At 33.3% G+C, this 13,463-nt stretch overlaps 1 protein-coding gene across 15 annotated transcripts in view; it reads right to left on the reverse strand.

Moving 5' to 3' along the window:
* LOC115239469 (actin-binding LIM protein 2) overlaps positions 1-13,463 on the reverse strand; it is a 31,262-nt gene that overhangs the window by 13,833 nt on the left and 3,966 nt on the right. For 5 of the 15 annotated variants that reach the window (XM_029814004.1, XM_029814002.1, XM_029814001.1 and 2 more), the window contains exons 1-4: positions 10,080-10,811; positions 1,729-1,889; positions 1,421-1,586; positions 297-528 (exon numbers count right to left, since the gene is read on the reverse strand). In XM_029814004.1, coding sequence (XP_029669864.1) covers positions 297-528; positions 1,421-1,586; positions 1,729-1,889; positions 10,080-10,179 — 659 coding nt within the window. In that variant the 5' untranslated portion in view covers positions 10,180-10,811. Of the gene's footprint in view, positions 1-296; positions 529-1,420; positions 1,587-1,728; positions 1,890-10,079; positions 10,815-10,835; positions 10,980-13,463 lie in introns of those variants that run through there. The other 10 variants (XM_029814006.1, XM_029814005.1, XM_029814000.1 and 7 more) reach the window with 6 other exon arrangements.

A 13,463-nucleotide genomic window follows, 5' to 3' on the forward strand; every position in this document is an offset into this window, starting at 1 on the left:
AAAAAAAAAAAAAAAAAACTTAATGATTACAGTTCACTAATTATTTTGTATCTTCATCCATCCCGGTTTGAAAGAAACCGAGTAAATTTAAAGTTAAAACAAATAGAGAAATTCTCGCATCGTTAATCAGATATTAACTGTCTATTTTTTAAAGATATACCTATTTTCTTAAGAACTTTATTTTTAAACTTTTCTAATTTTATTGTATTGCTTCGTAAAATTTTTAAAAGAATACAATTAAAACGCCTCTGGATAAAAACGCGAGATGATAGATTTGTGAATCGCACGAGACTCACTTTCCCATGTATTCCCCATGGAGTACAGTATCGCAGCTATGACACTTGAAGCACCAAACGTGCCATTGACGATCGAGTGCAACCAATGCCTGACCTTCCCTTAATTGGTTTCCGCAACCAGCGCAGACTCCAGGGTCGGTGTGTCCGCCGCTTTTTGTACTAGTGCTATTACCGAGCGGCGTAGAGGCTTCGCGAACTGGGATACCAACGCATCGGTGACATAGCGCTTGACCTATGAACAATATACAATTCGCGGAGATTAATGAGATCCGGCAACGGATCTCGAAGTGTCATCATTAACCTTCGTGCTGCATGCCAACCTTTCCGCCTCTTCCATAACGAAACTTATCATCCAATTTCACATTTATTCCTATAATTCCTTCACTTGGACACATTTAATCTATATCACACAAGTTCAAATTTGTATACTAGCTGTATATAAGACATAGATTTATTATTGCTTAATTAATAGCAACAATCAAATTCAAGTATATAACACTCCAGAATAACATAAAACGTATTTTCATAGATCGATTTATAAAAAGTGACATTTCCGCTCTCAGTGAATTTTTCACGAATTAAGCGAGAAAAGACAGAATTTGTTTCTATTTTTATTTTCTTGACAATATAAGATATTAAATGCGAGTTCAACGTAATTTATTTATAATGACCTCAATTTCCTGAGAAATATGTGACACATTGGATCGTTGCACCATGTACACCGTAAGCTGATGCACGTCACCAGGTTTTTACTTTTGACCGGGCAATCGTTACAAGGACGTAATACAGACACGCGGCCTTGTAACAATGGAGTAACGATATGCCTAAGTGGCAATTTACTCTAACAGATTGACTGCTACACTAATTGTGAAAGCTGCACTAAAGTGATGCTGACTATGTAATCTCAGTACGCATCGTTATCTACAATTAATAGAAACTGCCGACTATTTTGAATTAGCGATTTTTCTACACGTTATTCCACGCATATTCATTTTGCGTAGCGATGACTACATTATAATAAAAAGTGATATACGCTAAATAAAGGTACAGATCGAATACGTTACTTTATAATTTATCAACTTAGCCTTAAATGAATTAAGAATCGATTGTTTTTGAATACGTACCTTGAACAAGAGATACTTTCGTTCCTTGTCCAAGTAGCGGTTGCCGACATCTCTGGCAATGGAAACAATTCGGATGAAACGCGTGCTTTTCGCCGGCTGTCACCACGTCACCCTCCACGTATTCTCCGCAACCGGCACATCGTGTACCCCAGCGTTCCCGATAATCCTATAAACAAACAATAGCAGACAAAAATTTTATTTTAAATATCAAAAATTTTTTTCTCTTATTCTTTTTCACAACAGAAACCTCTCTCATTAAAAGATGATGTTTGAGATAGATTATGTCGAACACAAAACGCGTAACTCACCTTGGTGCAGTAATAGGAACCCTCGCGCGTGAAAAATCCACCCAGTGCTAAACTGGCATTACACTGAGCGCACTTGAAGCACCCTATGTGAAAGTATTTGTCTTGCACGCGCAGCACCTCCCCGCTGCACTTCTTCTTACAGGATTGGCAAAACGTTTTACCTAAAACAACAAAGCAATCGCCATTTGAGAGATGGATCTCTTTCGCAGATCATTGAGATTTTCCATTTCACATATAATCAAATATCCGATAATAAATTAAAATGGATTCAGAGAGTACTGTAATTAATTTGCGAGCCCTCTCGTGCGTAACAAATTGCATATTGGAGTAAAAGCTGAGATAATAAGTTTATAGCAAGTATTTATACATTCAAACAGACATTTAGAGTACAATTTACAAATTTTTACTAAAGATAATTTTATAATATGTTTTTTCATCTTGTTTTTTATTATTAAGATAATAAAATCGTCAATTTTTGAAGGGAACTGATTTGTTGTCATATTTTCAAAAACTAACAAAATTAAATAGAATTTATTTTAATCTATTGTGATTTCTTTATCTTTGTACGACGCTATTATATTTTAAAATCTATCTAATTTAATTTTAATCTAATAAGGAAAATGAGGAAATTAAAAATTGATGGAAAATAAGGTATTTATTAACAGCATGAACTTTTTCCTGCAAGAGCGTACGAAGCGAAAGATAAAAATAAAAGCAAAAAGTGACATTGTATGAGTCATGCTCGCTCGTACGTGTTGATCATTCGAGATTTCTACGAGTGTGTTTACGCAACAATGGCGATTCGCATCTTCCACTTGCTCGTCGCACTCGCGTGATCATCGGCGCTTGTTTAAGCGCACGTAACTTCCACCTTGTTATATAATGCACTTGTCGTCAGCTGAAAGGGTGCATTACAATGTTTGCTTTCAGGAAGAAGACTGAACTGTGTCTCGCGAGTATAATATAGCGTTTTCCATCAAGACGATCTGGATAAGTTCTAAAATAATCGATTTTTACGAACTTGATATTTGCATTTTCAAATATATAACTTTCAAATTAAAACATAAAAATTTAATAGCAGATTAAAGATAGAGTTTATCTCTCTCTTCTTTGCTCTCTTTATATATCTATTAAGTATATGAATTTCTGAAAATCGGATAGAAATTTTAATCAATTTTTCCAATATATTTTTAAATAATTGTTAAATATTACAAATGGTTCTCTTCGTCTTTTTCTTTTTTATACAACAATCAGTTAAAAGAATTTTGACGTATCATTTGTTTGGTGTGTGTCACTATGTCCAGATTACATTCGTAACACATTGTATCTGATTTATACGTGTCGCGAATTAAAATTACGTCATGTCATCAAACGAATATTAGCTCGAAACATAAACATGAGTATAATGTTTTGATACGATAGGGGTACACATGTATACTACGAGTAATGTAGATACATTATTCATTGGCCGTACAATTTCGAATAGAAATCGATACCTTGCGATCGTATATTCGCACTTAGCACGTCTTCTTCATTACATTATAATTATATAATGAATAAAGAATATCTCGATCCAACATGAGTAGCATAATTTATTCCCTTTCGACATTCTTCAATATAAATTCTTATATGATATTGAATTGAATGCGTTTTCCTGTCATCTTGTATCTATATATCTGAAATTATTATGTCACGAGAAAATAATTAAGTAGAAAAGAACGAATCTTGATTTATGCAGATTATAATTGTGAGAAGGCGGTAAAAAAACTCATCGAAATAAGTGCTTATCCCGTTCAGTCATTCAAATCGATGACTCAACCTCCTACGGCGAGAACATCTCCTATGACGAGACGCGATGAATGTGGCGCCTTTATTGAATTATCGGTTGTTTTGAACGGCAATCCGCGATAAAATTATAGTATATCTATAGCGCAACTGGATTGTGCATAAAATATCAGGGGGAGTTAGGTTTCCTCGCGCAATACGGTCAATATTTAGAGAGGCAGAACTAATAATCTTCCTCCATTTGCGCTCGTTGCACCGAATCCAGCTGTTCCGCCTAAAGACCGTACTTGTTTTGAGTTAACGATGTGTGCATAGAAAAAAAAAGATACATGGGCAGCAGCGTTACATTACGAGTCGATCCCGTTGGTGCGAAACAGAACTTTTTATTATGTAAATATAGAGTGGCTCTCTATAATAGCTCTGAACTAACCACCTGTTAATCGCATGTGAATATCTTATTTAATGAAGTCGATCTTTCTATCTGTTGAGAGAATTTGATAGACAGTTATTTCCGAAGATAATTAACATGAACAGATTTTAATTCGGGAAAACTTCGTATATATAAAAAAAATATTGTTTCTGGATTATATAGAATAAATGTTTTAATAGAAAACTCTGTAAATAAAAATTCAATTTACAAAATAATTAACTAACAATTTAAGAAATATACAATAAATATAACACTTTCTTCCAAATTCTCAAAATTCTTGATATTTTTGCCACGCGAAAGTTTTTAAACTCTGTTGATACATTTGGCAAATGCAAAATGTTTTAAACATCCTGTATAAATCACACATGGAATATACTTCAAACAAATGATTTTACTTCGCAAGAATTTCGTGCTACTAAAAATTTCACGAATTCACAATGAAACAAAAGGAAAACTTCGTATATATAAAAAAAAATATTGTTTCTGGATTATATAGAATAAATGTTTTAATAGAAAACTCTGTAAATAAAAATTCAATTTACAAAATAATTAACTAACAATTTAAGAAATATACAATAAATATAACACTTTCTTCCAAATTCTCAAAATTCTTGATATTTTTGCCACGCGAAAGTTTTTAAACTCTGTTGATACATTTGGCAAATGCAAAATGTTTTAAACATCCTGTATAAATCACACATGGAATATACTTCAAACAAATGATTTTACTTCGCAAGAATTTCGTGCTACTAAAAATTTCACGAATTCAATGAAACAAAAGCAAATGTCGGCGATATTTATAAATAACTTAAAAAAGAGAAACCGTGCATAAACTTTCAAAGCGGGAGGCCGGATCTCGCATATTTTTAAAAATACTCGTTGACATCATAGCCTCCTTGTATATCTGACGTCATCGAGTCGTCATATGAGTTAAAGTCGACAAGTGCGAAAAAATTCTCTCCGCATGTAGGCAGACGGCGTTAAACGCATCCGCTTTGTTTCGACATATCTGAATGCTGTTAAGAGGAATTGATTTCAGAAAAATCCATGAGAATTTCAAATCCTAAAATCCGAATATTTATGACAGGATTATATGTATAAATAGAATGAAAATTACCGTCAAATTTTCTGTAAAAAAATTTGACTTTAAATATGCTCGTTAAATCTGTGATCAAATATACTGCGTGTAAAAAATAGTGATTGTAATAAATAGAAAGTAAGTAACGAAACAATTTCAATGTTTTGGCTGAAATTAAGCTCATTGTATGTGTGTGTGTGTGTGTATTAGATTTTATGCCCGGTTAATACTTCCGGTTTAAAATAATGCTGACGCTACTTTCTCTATCAAGCCGACAGGAAGAGTGCGAATAAAATACAAAGTCACGACTTCAGCACCGTTACGACGCGAGCTCGCATTTAATCGAACGGGGGCACTCGTCCATAAAGTGACACACCCTCGTCTGCGCGTCACATCTCGTTTAATTTACGGCACGCTTCAACCGCAGCGAAAAATCTGCGGCCAGAAAAAATATTGGTCGATAAGTCCAACAGGCGAGCGGACGATAACGGAATTTATCGCTCTCGTGATTCGCGCGCAAAGTGTCAACCTTCGTCATCGATACGATAACAGCGTGTCGATGTCATATGCAGCACAGTTAATAAAAAAAAAAAAAAAAAAAAAAAAAAAAAAAAAAAAAATCGCGTTGTGAGTCGCTAACTGTGAGTCCTTCCATGGAAGAATCTCATGGCACTCATGGCAGAGAGAGAAAAAAGAAACGAATTGAGTTAATATAAATTTATATTTCAATTTTGATTGAAATTCGATCAAACTTTTAATTGCTTCAAAAAAGCACTAATAATTTGATTGAAAAATGGATCAATTTGTATAAAAAAAAAAAATCGCGTTGTGAGTCGCTAACTGTGAGTCCTTCCATGGAAGAATCTCATGGCAAATGAAAAAGAGAGAGAAAAAAGAAACGAATTGAGTTAATATAAATTTATATTTCAATTTTGATTGAAATTCGATCAAACTTTTAATTGCTTCAAAAAAGCACTAATAATTTGATTGAAAAATGGATCAATTTGTATAAAATAATCAATGACAAAATGTAGATTTTTCAACCACGTTGTTAATCATTAATTCAATATCGGTATTAGTATTACTCCATCGTCGTGTTAAAAGATCCTACGTCATTCAGATGAATAAAAGACCAGTTTTTGTCGCATTTGTAAAGTATCAATAACTAAAGCTGATAAATGAAAAATTTATTCTCTTAAATATCACGTTTATGCGTTAAGTCATTTATAACAACTTTTTTATATTTGTAATATTAAGTATCTTAGAAATCAAGCCTCGAGTTCTACTTTTGTGAAGACGCAAAATACACGAAATTAATTGAAGAATATGACTCTGTCATGACTGTTCCACATAGGTACCGCCATACGGCACAACATGGTATGTTAATATGATTCATAAGTGGTCTAAATAGGATGTGGTAAAGTGGGGTTAAACGCAGCGACCCTGGACTGCCCTGATCCTTCTCGCGTTGCACTCTGGATTATAAGATCGAATAGTAATCGAGCGTGCAATAAATGTCTGCCAATTATGCCTAATCACCTTGCACTTTCCTGCCATGCATTATTCTATGCACAGTTCTTATCATATGTATATGATTTATATAAATTAAGAAAAAACTTTTAATCTCATTTGCGATAACCTATTGGTAGTCTTCTTTTTATAAATTGTACGATTTCTTTACACAAACATCCATTAAAATACAAGGTAATTATAAAACGCTAAAGAATTAATAGAAACGAAAATTTAGTTAAAACTTTCTTAGAAAAAAAAAAAATAATAATAATAATAATTATGATTAAAAATCGTATGATTATTGTTAAACTATTTAATATTGTTGCTTCTTGCATCACTAAATCTTATCAATCTGTACACATAATATAATTACATATATATCCTGGAGAATTGATGAGACAATTGATTGAGAAAAGACATAGAAAAAAAATTACCCATTTTGCTGCGAGCTTTTAAAATTTGTTTATTAAATCAAGTCACAACTCGTGTAAAGGAAAATTTGAACCGCCCTGTTAACGCGGACACAGCTGATAATATGAATCATAAATTATATATCTGGGAAATATCTGGGCTTCTAAAAATATGCATTGTCAGGAAAAGACTTTGTAATTTGGACCATGTTTTTGAATCACATCTGAAATAATTTATGCCTCCATGATACTATTCTTGTATTACGGAAACTATCAAGTTAAAATGTAAAGTAACAAAATAACGTTCGATATATATTTTTTTCAATAGATAACGTTGAGCTACAACGATAACCTGTAAAAAATCTAACGATCATTTATCGAAGCAAACATTATCTGATAATTCGAAGAACCAAATTCTGCTTAATCCGTTTCTATAATAGCTACACGTAACTTTATATTACATTATATTTTATACAATTTAAAGATAACGAAATAAAAGCTTGCGTAAAATGATATAACAGAACAACACGTGTGTCTGCTTAAATTTCGCTGAAAGTCGCATAAATGCACGTTCAACAAAAAAACATCTGCAAAACTGCTGTCCTAAGTGAAAAAAAATTTAAAAACTTATTTCTCTACTAAAATCATTTAAAGAATATATTAATTGTTGACATATCCATCAAAACTATCGATTTGTTAAACACATTAATTCTCATGAAAGATTAATTGCGTGAAGTAATAATAATTTATAAATTCCACTTTTATTTTATTTTTTTATTTATGGTAATATGTTTTTGTAGACTTTTTTTCCACTTTTGTGCTTTGTCTCAATTTTAATGGACTACTATTTCCTAAAAAAAAATTAGAAGTAGAAAATTTAAGTAAAATAGTTAAATAGTAGTACTTTAAAAAAAATATTAAAATAATTTTTTAATGTGATTATCATATTTTAATAACAGTGTTTGCAAAAGAAACAAGAGGCTGTTTGCCGTATGAATTTATGATTTTTGGGAATTTATGAGAATTATTCGCGAAGGAAATAACAATTTAATTATCGTCCATGTTTAAACTCGCTCTAATTAATAAAAAAACGTCAAACTGTTATACTTCAATTGTTCTGCGATAACAAACTGACGTAATGTTTAATATGCGATTGCAATTAGCAATTGATAATTCACATTATCATCTCTATAATCATTATATTTGATAATTAGTAATCTACATTTTTTATTAATATATATACGCATTTTTTTCCGGGAACGAATTAATAAAAATATATACCAGCCAAAGATTATGAAACACGGTAACAGTAATTGCATGATAATTGCGGTTTTTGCGGTTTCTTTTATCGCTGTGCACATGGTAACAGGTTTCCTTGATGCTATTTTTGTTTCTGTAATATATGCACCGACCAATTCAATGATACTTTACAAGTAGCAATATACATATATAGAAATAAAAAGATTTCTTATTATAAATGCTCTATCCGTCCATATAGTCATTCAGTGCAGTTCAAGACTGTGCATATCGTTCGTACAATTATCATTGCGTTACGATATCATACAGAATCTGATCATAAATGATGTAACAGAATTCTGTACAGAAATGCATTTCTTTCGACGCGTGCTCATTGTATGGCCATTGGACAATGGCCCGGCAACTATTAATAATGCATGAGGCGGATAATTAGTATCCCACGATGAATGAGAGGGTAATTAATTTACAAAAAATACGTATATTTCATTCGCAATGTGTGCGTACAACTTTCATCATCGATACCGTAATAAACGAAGCGAGATCGCAATAATTATACCGCGTGATGCGAAAGAATTCTTCGCGCGCAGACCAATGTATTATCATTCGTTTGCTAACTCAACTGTGTGTCTAATGTTGTTTCAACGAGAAAAAGCACTTTACACTTTTAAACATCTTATTCGGATGATATCTAACACTGACAAATAATCATTGTTACTTTTCTTTCGCAGTGTACTAAATTTAGATTTAAAACGACATTATATTTGGTACATTCGATGAATCAAAAATAGAAATAGTATTTTTGGCACTTTTCTATTTTGGCAGACTTACGCGGTGTCGTTGACACGAACGGAATACCACTAGTTTATCTAGTGTACCGCGGAATATATTTTCCTCTTCGAAACACAATACATCGGGATGGTTAAAAATGCCTTCGGCGTGCGCGTCACGTCACGTTCCTCGGATTCGCCTCGTCACGAAGAACGAAAATCGTGACGAAGATATTCATGGCTGAGAGGAATCAGCGTCGTATAATATGCAAATATCCCGTTTTTTTCTGAATACCGCGGCTCGCGTGGTAGGTATTACACAAGATACTTTCGCATCGTGTAATTTAAGTGTCGAGTCGTGTGTCGCCGAGATACATCGCCGGAACTTTAAACCAGTTGTGAACCGAGTTGATAAGTGCGGATGATCAGCAAGCCGTAAAATACTATCGCAATCAATTTAGCATTATCGTATAAATTTTAATTACATCGAGTCTTTCTTTCGCCGAGACAGATTTTATTTTAACACAAGACACGATATACACAATTCTGTAAATTGAAAAATGGAAAAGAAGTGGCAAATTTATAAATTATTATTTTGCGTAATTAATTTCCTTTTCAATGAAAATTAATGTATTCAGCAAATCGATAGTTCTAACGATTAATGAATATTGATACGATGAACAAATATTTCGATATACGCTTTATTCGGCAATATCTCCATGCGGGTTTTACCCGCAAATTTTTCTTATCTATAATAATATCATCATTTATTTATTATCACCATCACGCAAACAAGTACAATGGGATGGAAGCGATGGGGAACGAACACCAAATTGAAAGATAACGATATTGTAGGAAAAATTAACGTTGAAAAGCCGATGAAATTTATTTATATATTATTATAAAATCTTTATTAAAATAATAGCAATTTTATTATCGGAAATCTATGGCAACTAATCTCGATCTTGCCGCGTTATCATCCATATAATTACATATAGATACAAGCCGACGTAAAGCGGAGGATCATTCGCATTACGACGAGCGCAGAATAAAAGTTGCTTCGAGAAAACGATTCGTCGGTTTTTGCGGCGTGTCCCATCCCGTTCCCTTACCTTTTTTCAACTGCTTTTGCTTGTGATCGTCGGCACCGTCTCTCTTGATCCCCGCCTTGCTTTCACTCGCTATAAGATTCTCGCTAGTCTTCGATTTCATTGTGCCTGCTGGCTCTGCGTTGCGTAACTTCAGGGTCACAAGCCGCCCGGCGCGCACAACTCTTCTTCCTTTTTACTTTCCCCGCACGATGTGCCGAGAGATACCGATAAGATAGCGTCAAACAGCGAGGAATCGGTGGGCGCGATTTTCATCGATTCCGGATGTCAAACTAGCGCGGGCGATCTGTCATAAAATCGTGTGACATTCAAATGAGATCTGTCAGCGAGAAATCAATTTCTCTTGATAAATCACAACGCGTCTTGATAAACCAACTTCAAAAATTTTAGAAAATAAGAGAAAAATTGATTTGGTTGCGATGAATCTAGTAAAATGAGTTTATATCACGTGTTTCGTGTTTTATAATCAAATGTATCTTATGCGCGACATCCTGTACATGACGTTATGAAACAATTTTATTTTATTTCTAAGGTAATAATATCCTCGGTAGATTAGCGAGATAACAATTGTGCTGAAGGCGATTATGTTGTTTGCCGCGAGTGGAGTGCATCGATGATAGCGTGACTAATTTTTGCAGAATGCAGGAACCTTGATTTCATCTATAATAGTATGTCACTCGATTATATATAAATATATATACATGTAGTATATACGCGAAAATTTATACGTCATAGGAATTTTTTTTTTTTTTTTTTTACCGATTAATCGATCATTCACTTTGATGAGCTGACCTGAATTTCGAAGCAATTATTCCGAATAGTATGAAAAATTGACGCGAAATGTCTGCGATACCACGTGCGATACGATCGCTGCGACTGCTGATCGACGACTGCCTCTGTGGAGGAGATTCGTGCGTCGAGTCTCGCGAGATTGTCACCCGTACAGTCAACGCAGATAACGTTTACTTTTCACAGTTGACTACGCCCTGCAAAAACCTAATCTCAAATCGGCAGAAGTGACTTTGCGCTTTGTATTTTGCCGCAAACGTTTCTCCTCATCTTTTTTTCTTAGTTTTTGGCGTAATCTGTTTGAATGCTCAATACACATATTTGCGAAAGAGATCGTCTTAAAGAAGGAAAAAGTTTGGAAAGTTTCATAAATTGATAAAATTATTTAAACTCGTGCATAAAAATGCAGACATAACGATTTTTTGATTATTAAAATTTTAAGATATTCATGATGGATAGTTTCAAAGTTTGCAAAACTCTCTCTCTCTCTTTCTTTCTCTACAGATCTCTTCGAAAAAAATTTTTGACGTAGGCATAAATTATATTCTAACGATGTGATTTACATTTTTGTAAAAAGCATAAAATGCAGTAATATTAATGATACTCGTCAAATTGGATGAATGGAGTTGGAGGCTATATTTGAATGCAATTTATAAATGGAAATTTGTTATATAAATATAATGCTTTATAATCCGGTTAGCTGGAAAGATGTCCGACGTCTGTCATAATTTTATTATCATATATGCACGCGGTGTTCTAATTCCGCCAGCTTAAACTGGTTTTGCACATTTAAAAAGATTACACGATTAATAACAGAATAATAAATGTTATTGCATTATTTTTTTAATTAACAATAAAAGATTGCCTTTTTAAAAATTTCCATAATAAATTTCTTAGCAATTAAATCATTTAATTCTATCTGGAAAAAATATCGAAAAAAGGCAAATTATTCTTGCCCTCAGGCAGATTTCGATATAGAAAAAATTAATGTTATTAATAATATTGTGATAGTGTTACTATTAAATTTTTACGTCTAGAGGAAAAACATAGATAACTATAATTTTATCTCGCTAGTCAATAAGCGTACTGCATTGAGCAACTTTAGAATTACATTACGTTCACGAGATCAAGTCAAAGGATCCTCCGGCGCAGTCAATGCACGCTGCGCATCGTATGCACCAATAAGCGCCTGGAATATCGATCTAGGATGCATACAGGAAACTAGTGCCTTTTCAGCTGGATAATGTAATGTTTTCTTCGAGAATTTATAATTGAATATTGATGCCTATATTGTTACGTTTACATAGAAATCTTTACATATTAATATGTTTTAAAACAATAAGGAATAATGTCATTTTGACATAAAGATTTGAAGCATTTAATAACTTTTCAAATGAGAATTATTAATCTCGAAATTGGTCATGAAATATATAATTGTACAATTTACAGAAAAATTCTGATTATAATTTTCTAAAAAAATTGTTATATATAATTCACACAAGAAATTTGATATAAGAATTATACAGTCATTTTTCGTGTCATTTCTGAAAGCAAACTATGTATTTTCGGGCTCGACCTTTCGTTGACGCCAATTAGGGGCCTTCACCGCAGCAAGATTTCTCCCTCAAGAAATGCAACGTCCCACCGTGTACAGGGAATAGATATCGATCAGCAGCGGACTTGCAGTTTCAGCGAAACGCGTTAATAGCATTTTCGAGGGTGGAAACCCCGCGCCCGTAAATGTGTCAACGTCCAAGGGAAACCGAGAAAAGGATCAATACCGCGATACGTCAATCGCTCCGGGTTAACGCGCTTCGTCGTTAACTGATCTATTATGTAAACGTTTTCTCGTGCGTGAAATGGCCGCGAGTTATACCGTCTCGCGTATAAAGTCTTCGCGTTTACGTGCGGTATGTGTGCATTGTAAAATCTACAGGCCACGTAATGCGGCAGATCGAGGTTACGACAGTGTCGTAACGTGATCGATAAACGAAGACGTAAATGTGCGATGACCAAACCCACGCGCTGCAATGCAACTAATTAATCAAATGTAACATTTCGAATAAAATTGTTAATTATACGAAGAATAAATTTATATCCAAAATGGCTTAAAGGTTGCTGTTCAGTCTTTTAATATTTAAATACGCGCAAGTAAATAAATTAATTAATTAGTAATGTTATTAATATATAGTAACAATAAATATGAAACAATTTTTCTCGCGTTTAATTTTTAATTTAAATATTATATTTCTTCTTAATCAAAGAGGATGATAAAATTCCAATATTTTAATAAAATCGTCCAAGCTTCCCTTAATTTTTTAACGCGCGCAAAAGGAAGATGCTAGAAAATTTTTTTTATTGGTCAGAGAATAACCGTGCAACAGTAGTTTTAGGTTTCGCTAATGCTACGTAGTCATGTAATTATCGTAAAGATAACTTTCCATATAGAAGTTGTTTACACAAACTAATTATCTCTCTGATCATATATATGTAGAAGTCATTAAATTGCACTTAAATACTATATGTGTCATGTAAGATAGATGAAAACAGAGTGACGGTTCGTTGTATAAGGAGTGTCATGCCTCGGTTGATCGGAAG

This window comes from Formica exsecta, unplaced genomic scaffold, assembly GCF_003651465.1.
Source record: "Formica exsecta isolate Colony F162 unplaced genomic scaffold, ASM365146v1 scaffold38, whole genome shotgun sequence".
Lineage (NCBI taxonomy): Eukaryota > Metazoa > Arthropoda > Insecta > Hymenoptera > Formicidae > Formica > Formica exsecta.